Source organism: Castor canadensis, chromosome 3 (assembly GCF_047511655.1).
Source record: "Castor canadensis chromosome 3, mCasCan1.hap1v2, whole genome shotgun sequence".
Lineage (NCBI taxonomy): Eukaryota > Metazoa > Chordata > Mammalia > Rodentia > Castoridae > Castor > Castor canadensis.
The window spans coordinates 156,052,755-156,078,047 of record NC_133388.1 but is presented as its reverse complement, the minus strand read 5'-3'; the positions used below and the strand labels follow the sequence as shown (position 1 = coordinate 156,078,047).

The window sequence follows — 25,293 nt, the reverse complement described above, 5'->3', positions numbered from 1 at the left end:
ACACTTTTAATTTTATTTATTTATTAATCAAGATAGGCTCTCACTATGTAGCCCAGGCTGGCCTTGAACTCATGATCCTCATGTCTCAGCCTCCTGAGTGCTAGCATTACAGTTGTGCTCCAGGATACCTGGCTATACAGATGCTTTTGTATGGTGTGCTAGGTACAACATTAAAGGTAATGTTGGTCACATGGGAGAACTTATATTACTCAGCAAATTCAGGTGAAGTGAGCTGAACTTTGAAGCAGAAATAAAATTTTGTTGGAAGGAGACCCTGAGAAAGGCAAGCCTAGCCTAGGCTCAGGCCATGAGCAAGACTCAGAGATATAAATATGGTACATGTACAGAAAACCCAAAAGTTGAATGTAACTGGAAAAGAATGTTGAGACAAAGGCTGATAGGAGAGAAAGAGAGGAAGGAGGTGTGTTGGTCATCTTTGATATGATGCTGAAGACCTTAGATTCTGATTTTAGATAGTCTGCTATGCTGCTGTGATCTGGTTGACTTAAAGGGGGCAGGAATGGAGGAGGGGGGTCAAGTCCACATGCTGGTGCAACCATCTGATGGAACGATGATGAAGGGTTGAACTTGATGAGGCCAGAGAATATGTCTTATTCATCTTTATATCCCTAGATATCCCTAGTGCCCAATATATAGTTCCTTGTACAGGGAATCAGCTCAAATAATATTTATTAATTGAGTTAAATGTTTCTTTCTTCTGCATTCCAGTGAAATCTCCATCCTTTGGCTATAGAACTTCATTTTTTAGTGCTGATTATTGATGCGTACTGGACATCTAGACAATTCCCTAAATACATTATACAAAATGAGGCAAGAGTATATATGGTGTTAAATAAAATAATTGGAAAATCTGCCTGCACTGATAACAATTCACTACACAAATATTTATTGATCCTTCCCACACTGTGCTTTGTTTTTCCCGGGGCCACAGGGATGCAGATAACAGTATAGATTTTAAAGGATTGCTTCAGTCATCATTGCTAAAAAGCAACTAAAGCCAGATGGCCTATCACCTAAGTAACACCCAGTGCCGGAAATTAGCAAACATGTAGCTGCTGTTGTCTGTAAAACTATATACTTTGCAGGTACATGAAGTACAACTACTTGTAAAATATTTTGAAAAGCCTTGGAATGGAAACCATAGTTTACTGTGGAGTTGGAGTTTTATATGAATATGTAGCCAAAAACCAAGGTGTCAAAATGGGAAGGAAGCCAGGGAGTGAAAGCAGGAACAGAATATAAAACCACAGAAGGCTCTTTAGCAGGTTAGTTTATTAGCCACTATCATGCCGGGAGTCTGATACCATCCAACCCTACACAGGAAATTCAAAGAGCATTTCATCTGGGCCCACACTTCTGCATTTTTTTTTTCTGGTACTGGAGTTTGAACTCACAGCCTACACCTTGAGACACTCCATCAGCCCCCTTTTTTTTTGATGGGTGTTTTCAAGATAGGGTTTCTTGAACTATTGCCCCAGGCTGGTTTCAAACCATGATCCTCCTGATCTCTGCCTCCTGAGTAGCTAGGATTATGGACATGAGCCACTGGCACACAGCTCACTTTTCTGCTTTTTAATGAAGAATGATAGCTTTCACATCTCTCTTTTACATTATTCACTTTGGGACCTTTTCCCTCCTGCCTTTCTAGTGCTCTCTAAATCAGATAGATGTTTGGGGAGAAAGCTTGGAAATGGCACTTAAAGCATAATAAAAAGGTGACTTTTTCTCAGAAGATATTTGCAAAGACACATGTACATCCTTTTCATTTTGTGAAGTAGGAAGGGTAGTAGTGGAACAGGAACTACATTTAACAGGGAATATTTTCTGTAAACCTCGAAAGTCTGGTGCCATTCTCCTGTAGAGCTCTCATGATTTTGCATCTAAAATGACATTGAGACAGTATCCTTAAGTGTGTCTTTCCCAGAGGTACTTATTTAATGTTGATTCATTTCTGTCTAGCCACAGTATCATAAAGAAGACAAAAGATGTGGTGTGGAAATCTTTGGCAGATGAAATAGGTGAAATAACATCACCTGTTGTTAAAAAGTTGTAAAATGGCATCAAATGTTCTGGTTGCTGGGTCCTTCCCAGTTCTGTTCATGGACTTGGTTTCTTAGTATGAACTAGTTTGTAGCCACCAAACCCAGCCAAGTTTGAAGAATTAGACTTTACATGGACAGAGTTTTTCTCAAACATGTTCCATTGTTTCATGGTTGTTAACAAGTATTACTCAAGTAGAGGTTTCTTCAGGAGAAGATGTTTGCAAAACTGTTGATTAAACAGAATTCCCAGCTTCTTTTCTGAAGGATTTCTCAAAGCCTTCAATAAACTTATGCACAAAGGGAAATTCCAAAAGCATTTACCAAATTTATCTAATTATAGAACATTTTCTTTGGGGAGCATTCATAGTACAAATATTATGCAGGATTCATATCACAAAAGTAAGATGGGTTTTACAATGTGATTTTGAGTTTCCAGTGGATATTTTTGGGGTGCTGGGGATGGAACCCTGCAGCTCACACATGCATCATGCCAAGCCCTACAGTGGACTTTTGCCTTCCCTGTTCCTCTAATTCTCGGTCACCATGTTAGTATTCCCAAGGTTTAGGGGAAGTTGAATCCACCCTGACTCCAAGTATGGATCCTATTACCTAAACTGAGTCTTTCAGTGTGCTCTGTCCAACAGGTGACAGTGATTGGTTTGGGTGGGCAGGTCCAACTGGATTTTTTTCCCGGAAATGCTAGTAGGAGAACTGTTCTTGCTTCTTGCTGCTGGATGTGAATGAGAAGCAAGTCCTGCAAGGAGTTTCAGGCTACCATCTAAGAAATTCAAAGGCCAGCATTATGAGGAAGACATTAACAAAGATGTCAGAGTAGAGATACAGTGAGATGCTGGACTTCATTGTTCAACTTGGAGCCAGCCTGATCTCTGAACATTTTATCAACAACCCAACACTTTTCTTTATTTTTAAGCCTATGTAATTTGGGTTTCTATTATTTATAACAATTTTTTTTGTGGTACTGGAGTTTGAATTTAGGGGCCTATACCTTGAGCCACTCCACCAGACCTTTTTTGTGATGGGTTTTTTTTGAGATAGGGTCTCAAAAACTATTTTGCTGGCTTCCAACTGTGATCCTCCAGATCTCTGCCTCCTGAGTAGTTAGGATTACAGGCATGAGCCATCCTTCCAGGCCACAAAATTCCTATTGATAGAGTTTGCTCACCATAGTAAAACATATGCTAAAAGGGACTTCTACCACCTTTAATAAAAATAAATACTGAATCAGCCATGAAAGAACACCCACTCCCCTCCTCCTACAAGTTTCACTTTGCTTTGAGCTTTGTAGTTGTTGTCATGAAATCTGCTATTCCCATTTTTATGCTCCTGCACAAGTGTGATCAAAACCTCCAATCAGAGTGGCCATGGTGGTGCACACCTGTAAATTCTAACACTCAGAAGGCCGAGGAAGAAGGACTGTGAGTTCAAGGCCAGCTTCAGCTACATAGCAAGACCTTGTCTAAAGAAAAACAAACAAACAAAACATTCTTGCTTCAATTTCATCAACTCATTTATAGAACCAACTATGCACAGGGAAGAAAGTTCAAAGATATAAGATAATCTTTGACTTTCCAGAAGTTCATAGTAAAGAAAAGGTAAAAAATAAAGAAGCTCATAATCTAAGTTTTAAACTTTCCAAATAATTTTACTCAAAACTGTGGGAAATACAGAAATTGGAAGCATTATAAACAGTCAAAAAAAGTTTCCAGTTTTCAGCCCAGCTAACTTGGTCCCATTCTGCTTGCCTCTTTGAGCTATTTTCACTCTAGCTGCAAAGACTATCTGTCCAGGTCATCTGGCTGTTCCTTTTTCTCTCTATGAAGAAGCCATCTTTATTTCATATGCAGAGTAGGCCTCCTAGGAATTTTGTTGGTTTTGGATTTTTAGACAAAATTCACTTAACATCATAGTAACTTTTTTTTTTCTAGTACTAGAGCCTAGTACTAGGGATTAAACCCAGAACTTCATGCACAGAGCCTCATGCATGCTAGGCAAACACTCCACCACTGAGCGACATCCCCAGCCCTCATCATGGTAACCATTTTAAAGTGAACATTGCAGTGGTGTTTAGTGTCCTCACGACTTTATCCAGTTACCACCTCATCATCACCCCAATAGAAGACCTTGTATTCATTCCCTTCTCCTTCCTCTCCCTCGCTCTCATCCTCAGTTCCTGTCAACTGCCAATAAGCTTTCCATAGGTATAGATTTACCTACTCTGGACATTTAATATAAATGGAATAATATGGCATATGGTCTTTTGTGTACGACTTCTTTCACGTAGCACACTGTTTTACAGGTTCAGCTACATTGTAGCGTATGTCAGCACAAGATACTGTTTTTGGCTGAGTAGTATTCCTTTGTATGTATATCACTATTTATCCACTCATTGGTGATAGACATTTGAGTTATTTCCACTTCTGAGCTATTGTGACTAATGCTGCTATGAACATGAATGAATAAGTATTTGATTATCTGTTTTTGGTTCTTTGAGTACATGCCTAAAAGTAGAATTAACAGGTCATGTGGTAAATCCATATTTAACTTTGTGTATCTGTGTGTGTATGTGTGTGGTTTTGGGGATCAGAGCCAGGGCTTTGTGCATGGTAGGCAAGTGCTCTACCACTGAGGTACAACCCCAGCCCTATATTTAACTCTTTGCAGAACCACCAAATTGTTCTCCACAGTCCCATTTTACATCCCTACCAATGGAGTATGAGGGTCACAGTTTCTCCACATCTTCATCAGCTTATTTTTTATTTAAAAAAATTATAGTCATCCTAATGTGTATGAAGTGGCATTTCATCGTGGTTTTTATTTCTCTAATGACCAATGATGTTGAGCATCTTTTCATGTGCTTGTTGGCTATTGGCCATTTGTATGTCTTCTTTGGAGAACCTTCTATCAAGTCCTTGACTCATGTTTTAATTAAACTGTGGTCTTTTTATTGTTCATTTGCAATAATTCTTTAAATCTTTTGCATAGTAAACCTTTATCAGATGTATGAATTGCAAATATTTTCTCTCATTCCATATTGCCTTTCACTTCTTTTGATTTCTAGGCATTTGACTCTTCATTCAGCAAAACCACCTTAATTACCATGGACTGCTCTCTCTGTTTCAGGCTCCTGACTTTTTCCTCCACTCCATGTACTCTCTACCCTCCAAAAGGTGAAGACGCATCATCTGTGGCAAATGTTGGCTGCAATGAAGCCACCTCAAGTTCCAGCTTCGCTGTCAGAACAGAATGCTACCCTGCTCCCCATGGTTTCTGATGCTCTCCTCACTCAGAGGAGTCTCTAGTAACAAACTATGGAACAAACCCTGGGAAAGTGTGGGCTTTCCAGCTCCTATCTGAAAGACACAGCTTTTTCCTCAGTGTCTGACGTCAGAAAGGACCACAGCATTGCTGGGAGACACATAAGATGTCTTCATTCCTTTCTACAATGGGAAACAGATCATGTGGTGAGAGGATGTTTAATTTTGTAAGAAACTGTCAAACTGTCTTCCAAAGTGACGGTACAATTTTTTGTGCCCATCAGCAATGAGTGAGAGTTCCTGTTTCTCCACATCCTTGCCAACAATTTGGTATTGTCAGTATTTTGGATTTTGACCATTTAAATAGGTATATAATAGTATCTAATTGTAAATTTATGTTTCACTAATGATATAAGATACTGGATATCTTTCCTTATGTGTATTTCCCAGGTTGAATACACATTTATTCCCACATTTATTGAGGTGTCTTGTTTAGGTCTTTGCCCATTTTGAATTTTATTTACTTATCCATATTTAAATCAAGTTTTTTTTTAAATCATTGAGTTTTAAGAGCACTTACAGGCTGCATGGGTAGCTCAGTGGTAGAGTGCTTGCCTAGCCTATGAGGCCCTGGGTTTCATCTGCAGCATCACAAAAAAATAAGGAGAGAGGGAGGGAAAGGGAGAGGGAGAGGAGAGAGGAAGAAGGAGTGGAAAGAAGAAGAAGAAGAGAGAAAAGAAAGAGGGAGAGGAGAGATGGAGAAGAGAGGGAGAGGGAAGGTGGGGAGAGAGAGAGAGAGTTTTGCCGTTTGCTCTTTTAATATTTTACATAATAGTCCTTGATCAAATGTTCCCCCCCACCCCATCTGTAGTTTGACTTCTCATTCCTTTACATTGTCTTTTGAAGAGCAGAAGATTTTAATTTTAATGAAGTCTTAGTTCACGTTGCAACAAAGTGCCACAGGCTAAGCGGTGCACCAACAACAGAATCTTATTTCTCAGTTCTGGAGGCTGGAATTTCAAGCCCAGAGTGTCAGCATAGGTTAGGTCTGGTGAGGGCCTCTTCTATGTGGCAGACTGCTAAATTTTCATTGTATCCTTGTATGGCAGAGAGATAGCAAGGTATCTCTGCTTTCTTCTTTCTTGTGGTACTGGGATTTGATTTCAGGGCCTCACACTTGATAGGCAGGTGCTGTGCCACTTGAGCCATGCTCTCAAGTCCTTTTTGATAGAATCTTTCATTTTTTGCCCAGAGTCAGCCTCAGACCCAGATCCTCCTAACTATGCCTCCAGTGTAGCTGGGATTACAGGTGTGTACCACCACACCTGACTTAATGGTGGAGACAGGGTCTTCCTGACATTTTCCCAGGCTGGATTTGAACCACAGTCCTCCCAATATTCGCCTTTCAAGTAGCTGGGATTACATGTGTGAGAAAGTATGCCCAGCCCTCTGGTCTTTAAAGGAATCTAGTCCCATTTGTGAGGGCTCTACCCTTATTGGTAATTATATCCTGAAGCCCCCTCCAAATAATATCAAATTAGGAATTAGATTTTATCATATAAATTGTGGGGGGACATAAACATTCAGTCCATAACACCAGTTTATCACTTATTTTTTATTTTTTTTAAACTTTTAAAAAAATTTCTTTTATTCATATGTGCATACAATGTTTGGGTCATTTCTGCCCCCTTCCCCCCAACCCATCCCTTACACCCCGCCTCCTCCCTCTCCCCTCCTGTGCCCTTGCTACCAGGCAGAAACTATTTTGCCCTTATCTCTAATTTTGTTGAAGAGAGAGTATAAACAATAATAGGAAGGAACAAGGGTTTTTGCTAGTTGAGATAAGGATAGCTATACAGGGAGTTGACTCGCGTTGATTTCCGTGCATGTGTGCTACATTCTAAATTAATTCTTCTCAAACTAACTTGCTTTTCTAGTTCCTGGTCCCCTTCTCCTGTTGGTCTCTGTCACTTTAAAGTTTCTGCATTAGTTCATGTGCATTGAGGACATCAAATGCTATCTTGTTTTTTTTTTGGGGGGGGGTTTCTTGTCTATCCTCTTACCTGATTGTGTGCTCTCACCTCATCATGTGATCAAAGTCCAATCTCCTTGTTGTGTTTGCCCTTGATCTAAAGTCTGCATATGAGGGAGAACATACGATTTTTGGTCTTCTGGGCCTGGCTAACCTTGCTCAGGATGATGTTCTCCAGTTCCATCCATTTACCTGCAAATGATAAGATTTCATTCTTCTTCATGTCTGAGTAAAATTCCATTGTGTATAGATACCACATTTTCTTAATCCATTCGTCAGTAGTGGGGCATCTTGGCTGTTTCCATAACTTGGCTATTGTGAATAGTGCTGCAATAAACATAGGTGTGCAGATGCCTCTGGAGTAACCTGTGTCACAGTCTTTTGGGTATATCCCCAAGAATGAATTGCTAGATCATATGGCAGATCTATATTGAGATTTTTAAGAAGCCTCCAAATTTTTTTCCAGAGTGGTTGTACTAGTTTACATTCCCACCAGCAGTGTAAAAGTGTTCCTTTTTTCCCCTACATTCTTGCCAACACTTGTTCTTGGTGGTGTTGTTGATGATGGCTTTTCTAACAGGAGTGAGGTGGAATCTTAGTGTGGTTTTAATTTGCATTTCCTTTATTGCTAGAGATGGTGCGCATTTTTGCATGTGTTTTTTGGCCATTTGAATTTCTTCTTTTGAGAAAGTTCTGTTTAGCTCACTTGCCCATTTCTTTATTGGTTCACTAGTTTTGGGAGAATTTAGGTTTTTAAGTTCCCTATATATTCTGGTTATCAGTCCTTTGTCTGATGTATAGCTGGCAAATATTTTCTCCCACTCTGTGGGTGGTCTCCTCAGTTTAGAGACCATTTCTTTTGTTGAGCAGAAGCTTTTTAGTTTTATGTAGTCCCATTTGTCTATGCTCTCTCTTGGTTGCTGAGCTGCTGGGGTTCCATTGAGAAAGTCCTTGCCTATACCTATTAGTTCCAAAGTATTTCCTACTCTTTCCTGTACCAACTTTAGAGTTTGTGGTTTGATATTAAGATCCTTGATCCATTTTGAGTTAATCTTGGTATAGGGTGATAAACATGGATCTAGTTTCAGTTTTTTGCAGACTGCTAACCAGTTTTCCCAGCAGTTTTTGTTGAAGAGGCTGCTATTTCTCCATCGTATATTTTTAGCTCCTTTGTCAAAGACAAGTTGGTTATAGTTTTGTGGCTTCATATCTGGGTCCTCTGTTCTGTTCCACTGGTCTTCATGTCTGTTTTTGTGCCAGTACCATGCTGTTTTTATTGCTATTGCTTTGTAATATAGTTTCAAGTCAGGTATTGTGATACCTCCTGCATTGTTCTTTTTGCTGAGTATTGCCTTGTCTATTCGTGGCCTCTTGTGTTTCCAAATAAATTTAGCGGTAGATTTTTCAATCTCTTTGATGAATGTCATTGGGATTTTGATGGGAATTGCATTAAACATGTAGATTATTTTTGGGAGTATAGACATTTTTACTATGTTGATTCTACCACTCCATGAGCATGGGTGATCTCTCCACTTTCTATAATCTTCCTCAATCTCTTTCTTCAGGAGTTTATAGTTTTCCTTGTAGAGGTTATTCACATCCTTTGTTAAGTTTACTCCTAGGTATTTGATTTTTTTTTTGAGGCTATTATAAATGGAATTGTTTTCATATATTCTTTCTCAGTTTGTTCATTATTAGTGTATAGAAATGCTAATGATTTTTCTATGTTGATTTTATATCCTGCTACCTTGTTATAGGTGTTGATGGTGTCTAGAAACTTTTGAGTAGAGTTTTTTGGGTCTTTAAGGTATAGGATCATATCATCTGCAAATAGAGATATTTTAATAGTTTCTTTACCCTTTTGTATTCCTTTTATTCCCTCTTCTTGCCTAATTGCTCTGGCTAGGAATTCCAGTACTATGTTGAATAGGAGTGGGGATAGTGGGCTTCTTTGTCTCATTCCTGATTTTAGAGGGAATGGTTTCAGTTCTTCACCATCAAGTATAATGCTGGCTTTGGGTTTGTCATATATAGCTTTTATAATGTTGAGGTACTTTCCTTCTATTCCTAGTTTTCTTAGAGCTTTTATCATGAAATGGTGTTGGATCTTATCAAAGGATTTTTCTGCATCTATTGAGATGATCAAGTGGTTTTTGTCTTTGCTTCTATTAATGTGGTTTATTATGTGTATTGATTTTTGTATGTTGAACCACCCCTGCATTCCTGGGATGAAGCCTACTTGGTCGTGGTGAATAATCTTTTTGATGTGTTATTGAATTTGGTTTGCCATTATTTCATTGAGGATTTTTACATCAATGTTCATTAAAGAGATTGGCCTATAGTTCTCCTTTTTGGAGGTGTCTTTGCCTGGTTTTGGGATAAGTATAATACTGGCTTCATAAAATGTGTTAGGCAATTTTCCTTCCCTTTCTATTTCAAGGAACAGTTTAAGGAGGGTTGGTATCAGTTCTTCTTTAAAGATCTAATAGAATTCAGCAGAGAATCCATCAGGTCCTGGACTTTTCTTTTTTGGGAGACTCTTGATTGCTGCTTCAATTTCATTTTATGTTATAGATCTAGTCAGGTGATTACTGTCCTCTTGGTTCAGTTTTGGATGATCATAAGTATCTAGAAATCTGTCCATTTCTTCAAGATTTTCAAATTTATTTGAATATAGGTTCTCAAAGTAGTCTCTGATGATTTCCTGGACTTCCATGGTGTTTGTTGTTATCTCCCTTTTTGCATTCCTGACTTTACTGATTTGGGTTTTTTCTCTCTTCATTTTAGTCAGGTTTGCCAGGGGTCTGTCGATATTGTTTATTTTTCAAAGAACCAGCTTTTTGTTTCGTTAATTCTTTGTATGGTCTCTTTTGGTTTCTATTTCATTGACTTCAGCTCTTATTTTTATTTTTCTCTCCTATTTGTTTTGGGATTTGCTTGTTCTTGTTTTTCAAGGAGTTTGAGATGTATCATTAGGTCATTGATTTGAGATTTTTCAGTCTTTTTAATATATGCACTCATGGCTATCAACTTTCCTCTCAGGACTGCCTTTGCTGTGTCCCATAAGTTCCAGTAGGTTGTGTTTTCATTTTCATTTACTTCCAGGAATCTTTTAATTTCCTCTTTTATTTCATCAATGACCCATTGTTCATTAAGCTATGAGCTATTCAGTTTCCAGCTGTTTGCATGTTTTTTGTCTTTATTTTTGTTGTTGAGTTCTAGTGTTAGTGCATTGTGATCAGATAGAATGCATGATATAATTTCTATTTTCTTATATTTGCTGAGGCTTGCTTTGTGCCCTAGGACATGATCTATTTTGGAGAAGGTTCCGTGGGCTGCTGATAAGAATGTATATTGTGTAGAAGTTGGATGAAATATTCTGTAGACATCAACTAGGTCCATTTGATCTATGGTATGTTTTAGATGTAGGATTTCTTTATTGATTTTTTGTTTGAAGGACCTATCTATTGATGATAGTGGGGTGTTAAAGTCTCCCACTACCACTGTACTTTAGTTAATATATGCTTTTAGGTCTCCAGGGTATGTTTGATGAAATTGGGTGCATATAGGTTGATAATTGTTATTTCCTTTTGGTCTGTTTCCCCTTTTATTTGTATGGAATGTCCTTCTTTATCTTGTTTGATCAATGTAGGTTTGAAGTCTACTTTGTCAGAGATAAGTATTGCTACTCCTCCCTGTTTGTGGGGGCCATTGTCTTGGTAAATCTTCTTCCAGCCTTTCATCCTAAGCCTATGCTTATTTCTATCAATGAGGTAGGTCTCCTGTAAGCAACAAATTGTTGGATCTTCCTTTTTAATCCAGTTTGTCAAATGGTGCTTTTTGATGGGGGAATTAAGTCCATTAACATTAAGTGTTAGTATTGATAGGTATGTGGTGATTCCTGTCATTTAGTTGTCTTAGTTGTTTGAGGGTTTGATTGTGTGTAGCTAAATCAATGTTACTCTCTACTTTCTTGCTTTTTCTTTTCCTGTAGTTTGGTACTGCCTGCTCTTTCATGGTTATGTTGGGTTTCACTTTTTGTGTGCAGAATCCCTTGAAAAATCTTTTGTAGTGGTGGCTTTGTGGTCACATATTATTTTAGTTTCTGCTTATCATGGAAGACTTTTATTGCTCCATCTATTTTGAATGATAGTTTTGCTGGGTAGTGTATCCTGGGGTTGAAATTATTTTCATTTGGTGCCCAGAATACCTCACTCCAAGCTCTTCTTGCTTTTAATGTTTCTGTTGTGATTTTGATGGGTTTACCTTTGTATGTTATTTGTTTTTTCTCTCTGACATCCTTCAATATTCTTTCTTTATCACTTATTTTTTTCATGGATTGAGCCTTTGGTGTTGTATCTGAAAAGTCATCACCATAGCCAAGGTTATCTAGATTTTTCTCCTTTATTATCTTCTAGGAGTTTTTTACTTATGTGTTTTATATTTAGGCCCATGATCCATTTTAAGCTAATTTTTTTTTTGTTCAGGGTGTGAGATCTATGTCTAGATTTCTTTTTTTGCATGTGAATGTCTAGTTGTTCTAGCACCATTTGTTGCAAAGATCATCCTTGCTTCACTGTGTTGCCTTTGCTCCTTTGTTAGAAATTGGTTGTCTCTATTTACTGTATTTATGTGGTCTAATTCTGGGCTCTCAATTTAGTTCCATCAATCTGTTTGCCTATTCTTTTACCAAGTACCACACTGACTTAATTACTGTAGTTATAGTGATTACTGAAGTTGATAGTGTCAGTCTCCTGACTTTGGTCTCCTTCGATATTATGGTGTCTATTCTGGGTTTATTGCCTTTCCATATAAATTTTAGAATCAATTCATCAATATCCACAAGATAACTTTCTGGGATTTTGATTGTGATTGTGTTGGATCTATACGTCAAGTTGGAAAAAACTGAAATCTCCACAATATTGAGTCTTCCTTTCCATGAACCAGGAATATGTCTCCATTTATTTAGCTTTCTTTCTTCTGTCTACTTAAAAATTATATTGTTTGTTGTCAAGTTCTAGGATTTTTTTCCATATTCTGGGTCTTAACTTCTTATCAGATGTATGATTTGCAAATATCGTCTTGCACTCATTGGGTTGCCTTTTCACACCATGAATATGTCCTTGAGGCATAGATGTTTAAAATTTTTTTTTATGGTATTGGAGTTTGAACTCAGGGCCTTGCATTTGCTAGGCAGGTACTCTATCACTTGAGTCACTTCACTAGCCCTTTTTGCTTTAGTAATTTTTCAAATAGGGTCTTATTTTATACTTGGAGGCGGTCTGGACTGTGATCCTCCTATTTATGCTTCCCAAGTATCTGGGATGACAGGCACACACCACCACACTTGGCTTTTTATTGGTTGACGTGGGGTCTTGTGAACTTTTTGCCTGGGTTGGCCTGGAACCATGATCCTTCTAATATCCACCTCCCAAGTAGATTTTCAGGCTTGAGGTACCACACCCAGCAAAGTTTTAAATTTTGATGTACTTCAATATATCTATGTTTTTGTTTTTGCCCATACTTTTGGTGTCATGTCCAATATATCATAGCCAAATTCAATGTCATAAAGCTTTCACCCTGTGTTTGCTTCTAAGAGTTTTATAATTTTCTGTAACAAACCTTTAGAGGAAGCCCACTCAGCTAAATCCCTACCTGTCTCATTTCCCTATTTGTAATTTATGCTTCTTCCTACCCTAATACTCACTGGCAAGGATACTGTAATGCTATGCAAGGAAAATAGAGCAAATGAGACTCATTCCCAGGTTGGAGGCAGGTAGAGCAGCACCTAGCAAGTGTGAAGCCCTGAGTTCAAACCAAGTACCACCAAAAAAATTAAAACAAATAAATAAATTAAAATTACTCATTTGCATTATCACAGGCATGAGCTGAGGTTGCTTTCCTGAAATGTAGGATTCAGGGAGGAACAATGTATTCTCAACATTGAAGAAGATACAACCATCTATGTTAACTATATCCCAAGGTCAGAAAAGGGCATTCAGTTTGATTAGATTGGGCTTTGGCATATCCTGAAACCATTCCTAGCCCCCACAACTTTGATTCTATAACATCTGTAATGATGAGTGAATATGTGTGTTCTGATCTAGTTGAATATTTGTGTTTGAATAAAAATTAAGACATTAAAGTCTAGTGTGTAAGCAGTCATTTGTTAGTGCAATTGAAATGGCTCTTTTCCACAGTGATCACTCCTGAGGAAACCAGGTACCCATAGTCTCTAATCCTCTGAGCTCAAAGCCCAGCTTGTGGTTCTAGATCTAGGATGTAGACCGTAACTGTGCTGTGATGCTGCAACCCCTGTATTATGAAACGGCCAACCACACCACTTTAGTTTCTCACATACTTATGCCTAATGTCCTGACTCAGATTCAAAAGGTTGGGGTCTTGGGAATATCAAATAGGGAAATGGTGAAGACATTCCATAAATTAGTAAGAAAAAAATATAAAGCAATACATAATTTCCCTCCGCTCCCAGGAGTGGCTAGGTAGGAGGAAAGAGTGAGTAAATAATGAATATGTATCCTTCAATACTGTGTGGGTTTTTAGTAATTTACCAGGGAGAATGAGTGAATTAGGATATAAAAGCTGGGTGTGATGGCGTACCACTGTAATCCCAGTACTTGGAAGGTGGCGGCAAGAGGATAAGGATTTGTGGCCACCTTGAGCTATATAGGAAGTTCAAGGCCAGCCTGAGCTACAGAGTAAAAACCTGTTTTAAAAAAACAAGTGCTGGGCTGGGGATATATCTTACCAGTAGAGGACTTGCCTAGCATGAACAAGCCCTGGGCTCCATCACCAGTGCCACAAGGAAAAAAAAAGTAAAAAGACAACCATAGTGAAACCACCCTGACACTTGGTATACGTATATTTTTTTCTATGCTGGTTTTCCTTCTTTGCTTCTCTCCTGACCTTCCTTCCTTCCTTCTTTCCTTCTTTCCTTCCTACCTTCCTTTTCACTCTTTCTCTCTCTCTCCTCCACCTTGGTTCCTTCCTTCCTTCCTCCTTCCTTCTTTTTGTGCCGGGATCAAACCTAGGGTTTCCCACATGCTAGGCAAGTTCTCTACTGATGGACTCTACCCTCAGCCCTTTATGCTTGTTTATGTGCATGGATTATTAAAATTTTATTTAGTTTTATATCATTATGATCTATTATATATGCATTTTTTCTGAGCAAATAAAATACACCTTTCCCATGTAATTCTAAATTATTCATGAAATCATTTTGATAGCTATAAAATATTTCATTTTATGATTATAGCATGGTTTACAATGACCGTTTCAGTGGATTTACATCATTTTAAATTTCTTGTTATTACTAATAATATCATACATATTTTATTAAACAAGCTGTTTTACTATTTTGTGATTCCTTCCTCAGATTAAATGTTCAAAATGGAAAGTATTGGGTCAAAAGGCATGAATACTTTACGGATGTATGTATAAGTCCAGTATTATCAATATTAATTTAAGTGTAGAATTAATCTACTAGACTTTAAAACATATTACAACAGGGCAAAAATAAAAATGTTATGGTATTGAAGAAAAATTTTAAAGAAGTTAATCTGTAGAACAAACCAGTCGCCAGGTACAAATAAGAGTATACTTGCTTTTCAATGTGTTTTTTCTCCATTCTTTCTTTCAACTTACTTATAAAAGTAACTAACAAAAAATTGATATTTCAATTTTATAGAGGAAACTGCTAGCCTAAGAAAATCTTAAAACCACTCACTAAGTAATTTTAATTAAAATGTGATAAAGCATCAAGCTTGACCAGTTCATAGCAGGTCTATAGGGCACCTTGATCTGGTAGTGAGACTGTAATTAGAGAATAAGAAACCCTTGTCATTGCCAAATGCTTCACACTGAGACAACTGTGTAACACTAACTGTAACTTTCAACTTGTAGGTTTATCAATTAAGAGCCTATATACTACCCCTCTCTCCTCCAATGGACTGCCCAGCAGGTGGCAGCATCTATTGAAATTGGGTCTTGGTGTTGTATGAGATTTTAATTTTATAGTCTTGTAAAAAACATTTGCCTGAGATCTAAATTTTCAACATGACTTTTGAAAGTCTCATTAAAAAATAGTAAACCTTATTAAAACAACTGAATTTATTGACTCATCATCTTGTCACCCCTTTATTTCTGCTATTGGTATGAACTAGATTTCACAGCATCAAGTAATCAGGAACTCATACGAGTCACTAGAGACCACTGTTTTACCAAATTTTTGTTGCTTCTTTCTTTTCAGTGTTTTTTCCCACTCCTTTCTTTTCCATTTATACTGTCCCAAATCCAGATCCAGACTAAACTCCTCATTTAAGTTATTGTAATAACTTTCCTCATGACTTCTTTATTTCTAGTCTCCCTTTATTTCAGTTAATTGTAAATACTATGGGAAGAATAATTTTCCTGAAAAATCTTTTCTGTAGTTTTATTTTCTTTTCAAAATGGTTAACACTTAATCTCTAAGTCACAGGATAAATTCCACTGTAGAAGTCAGTTTCCCTCACTGGATCTCAGTTGAGCTCTCTTATTTCATTTTTAGCTCCCTTATTCCAACTCAACTACTTTCTGAAATACTGGTCTTGCTTCCTTGGCTCAAATTGTTATATCAATCTGGAACTTTTTTCCCTCTCCTCTGGCCATCTCATTCTTGTCTAGCCTTCAGAAACTATCTAACTGTAATCCTGCTTCCATGGGGTCACTGATCATCCTAGATCTCATTTAATCTACTCATTCAACAAATATAGAGAGAGCATTTATTGTGTCCAGGTACTATTAGGTAAGGAAGTATATCCATGAAAATGCTGTAGGAATGAAGGATGTACATTTCCTTCAAAGAGTTTAGTTTCTAGATAAAGGTTAATTATCATATATGGAATAAGCTATGTGATAAAGTATGCATACAGTAAAAACCTACAGGAGCCTAGTGCTTGTATTGAGTGGGGTGGTGAAGGACATCTCCTCAAGTCCTTAAGGCTGAATAGAGAACTGAAAAGAAGACACAAGAGCATTTGTAAACAGAGGAATAAGGGCCAGATATGGTGGCAGCCAGCCAGAGGGTTGTAGTTTGAGGTCAGCCACGGTCAAAAAATTAGTAAGACTCTATTTCAACCAACAAACTGGACATGGTGGTGTGTGTTTGTAATGCCAGTAACATGGGAGGCTTAGATAGGAGGATAGTGGTCTGAGGCCAACTCTGGGCAAAAACTGAAGCAAGACTCTATCTGAAAAACTACAACAGAAAGTGCTGGGGCATGGCTGAAGTGGTAGAATGCTTGCCTATCAAATTGAGGCCTTTAGTTCAAACCCCAGTGTTGTCAAAAACACTCCCCAAATAACCAAATCCAAAAACAAAACAGAGGACTAGAACATCATTAGAAGGATAGAGATGTGCCAGGCATGATGGTTCACACCTGTAATTCTGGTTACTTAGGAGGTGGAGATTCCAAGGATGGAACTGAACCACAGAGTTTTTGCTGTTTGCCCATCTTTAAAATGGCCAGGATCGCAGAGCGGTATGTTATGCCTTTAGAAAGCTGGAAAAACAGTTGGTAAATAGTTGGTGTCATTAAATTTTGCAGAAATATTGGCACTAATGAGTATGCTTATCTTAAGGTAGCTTATATGTTTAATAGTTTACAATCTATGTTTCTTAAGTGTTAGATAATTCCAGACCACATACTGAAGAATGATCTGGAAGTTTCATAGCAAATCCTTGGCTGCAGAGAATCACACTCAAGTGCCATAGAGAAAGGTGACAGCTGTTACTTTTGATGGTTGTGCTCAGAGAGGGAGGACATGAAAACTTTGTATTCCTGATGGTGGAAGGATGTCTTGGAGTTGGCAGTGTGCCAGACTCTCAAAGCAGTTGATCTTTTCCAAGAGAATTGTCCATGTACTTGGTCTTAGCAGATGTTGAAATTCTTGGCATTTCCCTCAGACTCTCCTTCTGCTCAGTTACTTGTAGGAATGCCTTTCACCTTGGCACTGGGCTCACTGTTACCAAATAAATGCAACACTGACTTGTGGGGCTGATTAGCTCTTTCCTATCATCTTTGTCTTTTTCTCAAGTTGCTCCTGGCAAGTATTCAGATTTGCATAAGTTGCCTTTTCACATTAGAGACAATTTTTATTTGTCTTAAAGTGTTCTTTTCACTGTAAAGTGTCAAAAATCAGAGAAATAAAGGCATAGTAGTTTGTAATACAGCAGTAATACTATGGGTTGGTTATAGGGCACTGCTCAGAGGAAGCTTAAAATATGAGCAAGACAAAATAAAAGAACAAGAATAGTAAATCTATATGTAAAATATGCACTATATAACTCTGTATTAGATTCAAAACAGGAGAAAATGAATTTATTCATCTAATAACCATTTTTGAGTGTTTACTATGTTCCAGGTACTGGGAATGTATTGGTGAAGAATTTTTCACCAAGTCGGAAGAAGCTTACAGGCAAGAAGGGGGACAGTGACCTGCTTTTTTTTTTCTTTTACTCATAGTTGGGGATTGAACCCAGAGTCTCACACAGCTAGGCAAGTGCTCTATCACTGAGCTACACGTACACCTGCAAATAAGTAAGTGCAAAAAGCTAGTTGGGTACTAGAGTTTAATCTGAGAAATATACTCTTATGTACTCACAAATGAGAGACTCAAATCCAGTGAAGGGTAGAAGGAGCAATTGAAACAGAAGGAAGCATGTCTATGGCACATTTTGTTTATCTGTTTATTAGTAGATGGATATTTGTCTTTGCATTTTTGGCTGTTATCAGTAGAGTATGTATGAACATATGCTTGAGTACCTATTTTCAATTCTTTTATGATATATTTAGTAGTGGAATTGTTGGATCATAAGGTAATTCTGTGCTTAACTTTTTAAAAATTTATGTATGCTGAGATCTAACCCATGGCTTGCTCATTTTTAAATTGGATGGTTTGTCCTTTTGAGTTGAGTTGTAGGATTTCTTTATATAATCTGGACAGCAGACCCTAAACAGTTGCATATTTGCAAATATTTTCTCCCATCCAGTAGGTTTTTGCCTTAGCCTATTTGTGCTACATAGCAGAATACCTGAGACTAAGTAGTTTATAATGAGCAGAATTTTATTGGCTCACAGTTGTGGAGGCTGGGAAGTCCAAGGTTAAGATGCCAGCATCTGGCCTTGTTTTCACATGTCAGAATGTGGGTGGGCAAAGAGGGAAAAGGGAGTTGAAATATCCCTTTTATAAGGCCTTAATCTCACTTATAAGGGCAGTGCCCTCCCGGCCCTACTATTTCCCAAAGGTCTTATCTCCTAATTTTGCTGCAAAAGCAACCAAATTTCAACAAAAACTTGGTAGGGAACAATATCCAAATCTTAGCAATTGTTTCTTTGCTCTTTTTTTATAGTGTCATTTGATGCACAAAACCTTTTTTTTTTTGTATCAAGAATGTGCATTTAATTACGGATTTAGTAATGGTTCTATTAAGTCAAACTACAGCTACCAAATACAAAACTTTTTTTTTCTTTTTTATAGCACTGGGGTTTGAACTCAGAGCTTCACACTTGCTAGACAGGCACTCTTATAGCTCCATCCACTTCACTAGCCCTTTTTCGTGACAAATTTTTTTTCAAGATAGGGTCTCGAGAACTATTTGCCCAGGGCTGGATGTGGAACTGAGATCCTCCTGATCTCTACCTCCTGAGTAGCTAGGATTATAGATGTGAGTCACTGGTACCCAACCTCAAATATAAAACTTTTAATGCTGATGAAGGCCAACTTATTTTTTCTATTGGTGTGTATGATTTTAGTGTCATATCTAAGAATTCATTGCTAACATTGCCAAATACCCCATCATGAGATATATACCCCTATGCTTTCTTCTCAGAGTTTTCTGTTTTGTTTTGAAACAGGTGTTGGTATGTATCCCAGGTTGGCCTTGAATTATGACCTTGCCTCAACCATCTTAGTAGTGGCATTACAGCTGTGTACCACCATGCCTGGCATAGTTTTAGCTCTTGTATTTGGATTCTTGATCTATTTTGGGTTAATTTTTGTATATAGTATGATTTTTGTATATAGTCCAATGTTTGCATGTAGGCATCTAGTTTTCACTCATTTGCATGTGGATATTCAGTTATTACATCATCATTATTGAAGAGATAATTCTTTCCTCATTGAATGAGATTGGCACTGTTGTTGAAAATCAAGTCACCATATACATAAAGTTTTCTTTCAGGACTATTAATTCTATTCCATTGATCTATATAATAGTCTTCCCCTTATTCCATGGTTTCATTTATTTAGTCAACTATGGTCCAAAGATATTATATGGAAAATTGTAGAAATAAAAAATTCATAAGATTTAAATTGCATGTTGTTCTGCCACTAACCTACATCCACACCCTGTAAGTCCACTGATAGCATCTTGGTTATCTTGTCAACTGTCACTGTATTGCAGTGCTGTGGTTAAGTAACCCTTATTTTACTTAATAATGATCTCAGCACACAAAAGTAGTAATGCTGACAATTTGAACATGCCAAAAAGAAGCCATAAATTGCTTCCTTTAACTGAAAAGATGAATGTTCTCAACTTAATTAGGAAAGAAAAAAATTGTCTACTGAGATTGCTAAGATCTATGGTAAGAAGAAATCCTTTATCCATGAAATTGCGAAGTGTTTGTGTTGTACCTCAAACTGCAGTTATAATGCAAGAGAAAAGCTTACTTAAGATGGAAAAGGCATTAAATTTGTGCATTTATGTATAGGAAAAGTACGTAATACATATGGGATTTAATAGTATCTGTGGTTTCAGGCATGCACTGAGGGTCGTAGGACATCCTTTATGGATAAGGGTGACTACCATATACTGATCTTTATGCTGTTACCACATAGTTTTGGTCACTGTAGCTTTGTAGTAAGTTTCGATGTCAGGAAATGTGAGTCTTCCAAATTTGTTCTTTGTTTTCAAGATTCTTTTAGTTATGTGGGCTCCTTGAAATTCTATATAAATTTGATCAGCTTTTCCATTTCTAGAATTTTGTTAGGCAGTGCAATGAATTTATAAATAACTTTGGATGTTATTGCCATCTTAATATACTATGTCTTCTAATCTAGGAATGTAATTTCTTCTCATTTATTTAGATCTTTATTTTTTATCAGCAATATTTTATAGCTTTCAGTGTATAAATCTTCACTTCTTTGGTTAAATTTATCCCTTAGATACTGTTATGCTTTGGATCTTAAGTGTTCCCCCAAAGCTCATTTGTTGAAAGCTTTGTCCTCAGATGATGGTGCTAGTGGGAAATGGTGGAAACTTTCTTTCTTTCTTTCTTTGGTGTGACTGAGATAGGTGAACCCAGGGCTTTGTGCTTGCAAAGCAGGCACTCTGCCACTTAGGCCACACCTGTAGTCCGTGGGAATTTTAGAAGGTAGGGCCTAATTGGAGGAAGTAGTTCATTCCAACTTAAGGGCTTGCCCTTGAAGAGTTTATTGGCTCCCCCCGCCCTCCCTTTCTGGCCACCATAACATGAGCAGCTTTGCTCTATGGTGCTCACTCCATTATGTTTGGTCACAGATCTAAGGGGACGAGGCCAAGTGACAATGGTCTGAAACCTCTGAAACCAGGAACCACAGTGAATCTTTCCTTCTTATAAGTTGATTATCTCAGGTATTTTGTCACAGAAACTGAAAGCTGACTGATACAGGTAGTTTGTTTCTTTGGATGCTATTGAACTGTGTGTGTGTGTAGGCTTTTGGATCAGTTATTTTTCTCTTTAATGTGTTATATTATTCTTTTGAAACACAGATTTGTCTCTATTCATATTCAAGCTTAGGGTATTTTCACATACGTATGAGTCTTAATTTTCAGTGCTGGGAACTGAACCCAGGGCTCTGAGCATGCTAGGCAAACACTCTACCACTGTGCTATTTCGCCATCCCTATGTGTAGGTTTTTGGAAAGCTGTTTTGAGGGGGTCATATTCAAGGTAGAAGACACCATATAAGCGAAGGCACAAAGATGTGAAATGCCTCTGTATTAAGGGATTCAATCCAGTTGGGAATAGTTAAACCACCCAGGTGGTATGGTAAGTACAAGGGGAAAGAGTAAGATAGGAGAAGTGAACTTGGGTCCTACTCACTATAAGAGGATTCTGGGCTCTCCTTGATGTCTAGTTGTGTTCTCCACATCACTGAATGTAACAGCAAGCATTCACCCATATCAATGAATGCAAATAGTCCCCATAAGTCTGATTCAGGGCACAGATGGTCAGTTTTGATTTTTAAAAAAGAAGGTAAGACCTTCAGCAAAGAAGGTATATGGATGGCAAAGAAACATATGTTAAGATGTTGGACGTCATATGTCATTAGAGAGTTGCAAATTTAGACAATGAGATACCATTACACACATATTAGAATGGCCAAAATCCAAAATACTAACACCACCAAATGCTGATGAGGATGTAGAGAACAGGAATTCTTAATCATTGCTGGTCACACTGCAAAATGATACAGAATCTTTAGAAGACAGTTTGACAGTTTTTTACAAAGCTAAACAGTCTTATCATATGATACAGAAATTGTTCTCCTAAGTATTTAGCTAAATAAGATGAAAACTTACGTGCACACAAAAATCTGCACATAAATGTTTATGGTAGTTTAATTCATAATTGCTCCAAACTGAAAACAAACATGATGTCCTTCAAAAAAATGAATATATAAATAAACTGTATTATATTCGGACAATAGAATACCATTCATCAATAAAAATAAATGAATTATCAAGCCATGAAAAGACATGGAGGAACTTTCAATGTATGTTCCTTAGTGAAAGAAGCCAGTCTGAAATGTGTACATATTACATGATTCTAACTATATGGTATTCTGGAAAAGGCAAACTGTAGAAACAATAAAAAGATAAGACTCTTTTACTAGGAGGGAGGGACGAATAGGTGGAGATCAGGAATTTTTAGGGCAATAAACTATTCTGCATGAGACTGTAATGGTGGATACATGACATTCTACATTTGTCAAAACCATACAATGCTAAAAGTAAACTGTAATGTAAATTATAGATTTAGTTAATAATAACATGTCAAAACTAGTTCATCAATTGTAATACATGTGCCAAGTTATGGCAAGATAATAACTGGAGAATCTTTGGGGAAAGAGGGGCTAAGTGGGAACTTTACTGTCTTTCAATTTTCTGTAAATCTGCTGTACAAAAAAAGCTTCACACACTACTCTCAGGTCAAAAGATATCAAAGCTAAGACTATCAGACTATGTAAAGAATAACAGTAAAAGTGCTGCATGTTACATTTGTTATAATTAAAGTGGAACTGAGAGGAAAGTTGCTATACATAAGTACACATAGCAACATAAGAAATATGAATATAAACAAATTAAGCATCAACAGTAGAAATTAGAAAGAGAACACTGTATAAGCCTAAGGAAACCAGAAGAAAAGAATTAAAGAAATTCAAAAACAGAAAGTAAATAATCAGAACATACAAAAATACCAGAAACATGAATGCAAGAACTTGTTCTCTGAAAAAACTAATAGCAAAATGGATAAACTGTATGGTAATAGAGGAAACTGATGGCTGAGGAATGGGTGGATGGGAGATTTATTTTAAAAATTAATTTACTTTAAATCTTTCAGACATACCAAAAGGTACAAACAATAATGTAAGGCACACCTGTGAAACCACTACTAAAGAATTTTAAACCTAAACCATTTGAAACCTTTTGTCCTCCATTACTATCCCTCCAACTCACTAACTTGAAATTTTTATTTTATCATTCCAATGCATTTCTTTATCATTTTACAATACATATGCTCCTATAATGTGTTTTGTTTTGTTTTTGGTGGCATGGGGCTTGAGCTTCCAACCTCCTACTTGGTCTGCAAGTGCTCTGCCACTTGAGTCCCACCCCAGCCCCCCTACTTAGCGTTTTTTGAACTATCTCAGCAAACTAAAATGGCTAGGGGTGGGGCTCAGTGGCACGCTTGTCTAGTATTTCCAAGGCTAGGTTTGATTCCCAACACGACAGAAAAACAAAACAAAATGTGTTATTTGTAGGTATTTATTTGAACACATGGGCAAGAATTTTCTCTGGGAGAGATATATATAATTTTCCTTGCTATTTCCTAAGGGCTTGTGCGAATTTAGACTACCACGCCTGCTGTGTACACTTCCAGTTCTCTAATACTCCCCAGTACTTCACAGACTTAGTTTCACTGTCTCCTTTTCATACCATTCGTGAAGCTTCAGTTATACCATTCTTTGAATTTTATTTCAATTACTCATCACAATGCTCCTGTAGGTTAGATATTGTTATTTCTGATGATTTCCAAAAAACAAAAACAAAAACAAAAACCTTAAAAGCTTTGTCTGTAATTTGGGTAGAGGAAGTGACTCCTGATAGGGAGTACAAAACCATCTTAAGCTATTCTCACATTTCACAGATAAGAAATCCGTCTTACTTCCTGAGGCAACAGTTTCTTCTTTTTAAAACAATGTCTTCCTTTTTACATTCATTCAGTGCATCTATTGCTTTTTTGGAGGGTCATGCATCCTGAGTTGGCAGCGCTCCTTCCCCTCCTCACTTCCAAAGCCTGCTACAAGCACTGCCTCCCCGGGGTCGTCGTGGCTCCGAAACGCGGTGGAACACCAGGGTTTGGACCGCGGGAGACCCGTAGTCAGTGGTCTTCCCCGCTCAGTCCCTCTCCACGTTCCGAGGGCGCCCTTGCCGCGCTGGAGAAGGCGGGGTCAGCGACTGCAGGCAGCAAGGCGCGCTGGGATAGGTAGAGGCTGACGCCCATCTCGCGCTGGTCACCGGAAGTGCTGTCGTTTCTCCCTGTCCTGAGCCTAAAGCCTCCGAAGTTGGAGCGCTGCCCCGGAAGTTCTCCCCCGTCCCCTGCCCGCGGCAAACATGGCGGTGGACTCGTCCATGGAGCTGCTATTTTTAGATACTTTTAAGCACCCGAGCGCTGAGGTAAGGCTTGGAGAATTGATTCCGACACTGCTCCTCGACTTGGAGACCCTTGCCCCCTCATCGTTAGGCGTCCTGGACTGTTCTTCCTGCCGATCGCCGCGTCAGCTCCCCGCGTACACACCCCCACCCCCAGCCCGGGGAGAGCCCCGCGTCTGCAGGAGGGCGGCAGCAGCCCCCGGCTTTCCCTGCATCTTTGCTCGAGTTGGCTGCTCTGCTGGCATCACTTTTCATTTGTATTTTGTCCGGTCAGCTTGGGACCGCGAGAAGAATCGAGTTGTCTGGCTTACCTCTGGAGTTGTTTGGGAGGGAGCTGGGCGCTGGTCTTTGACAGTGGTGCATGGGTCTGAGCAGCTGTCGCCTGTTTCGTAGTTCCCGACTCATACGAAGTTTTAAAATTCCTCCTCTTAGGTCCCTGTTCTAACGCGACTCAAGTTGCTCAGTCGTGACACTCCTTCGGCTTAGGACTGTATCGCGCTCCAGTTTGTCCTGAAACTTTAATACTTTTGGAGCTTGCACACGTTAGAATTTGCGATGATGCTTACATCTCCTTGGCATGGAGGATGCTTGTGAAGCAGAGAGAGTTGGGGGAATCGTAGTCAAAACTGCCGTCAGAAACGTCGTCCGAAAGCAGATATATTGTCGCTTTGAGTGACGAGGGGGTTGTTGTGCAGCAGTCTACTTGGGCAATCTACCCGAACTAGTGAATGGTTTTGTTGCATTGATTGAAGATAGCTTGTTAACTAAAAGTTTCCGAAAGCCGGCCTAAAATGAATTTTAACGAAGTCCACAGAGAAATAATGGTAATAGTAATCAAAGAGCAACCCTCACATTTCTTCTCCTTCATGTAAACTCAAACAATATAGAGAGCTAGTCTTTCTTTGGAGATGAGTTCTTTTTTTATGAAGTGTGTTTTGTATCATGC

The 25,293-nt window shown here is 38.2% G+C and overlaps 1 protein-coding gene and 1 pseudogene across 2 annotated transcripts in view; one reads left to right on the top strand and one right to left on the bottom strand.

The window, feature by feature from the left end:
- Positions 1 to 5,220: 5,220 nt before the first annotated feature.
- Positions 5,221 to 5,422, bottom strand: LOC141421957 (small nucleolar RNA U3; annotated as a pseudogene).
- Positions 5,423 to 24,213: 18,791 nt separating this feature from the next.
- Virma (vir like m6A methyltransferase associated) overlaps positions 24,214 to 25,293 on the top strand; it is a 52,626-nt gene continuing 51,546 nt past the window's right edge. For both annotated transcript variants that reach the window (XM_020156979.2, XM_020156978.2), the window contains exon 1: positions 24,214 to 24,371. In XM_020156979.2, coding sequence (XP_020012568.2) covers positions 24,309 to 24,371 — 63 coding nt within the window. In that variant the 5' untranslated portion in view covers positions 24,214 to 24,308. The remainder of the gene's footprint in view (positions 24,372 to 25,293) is intronic.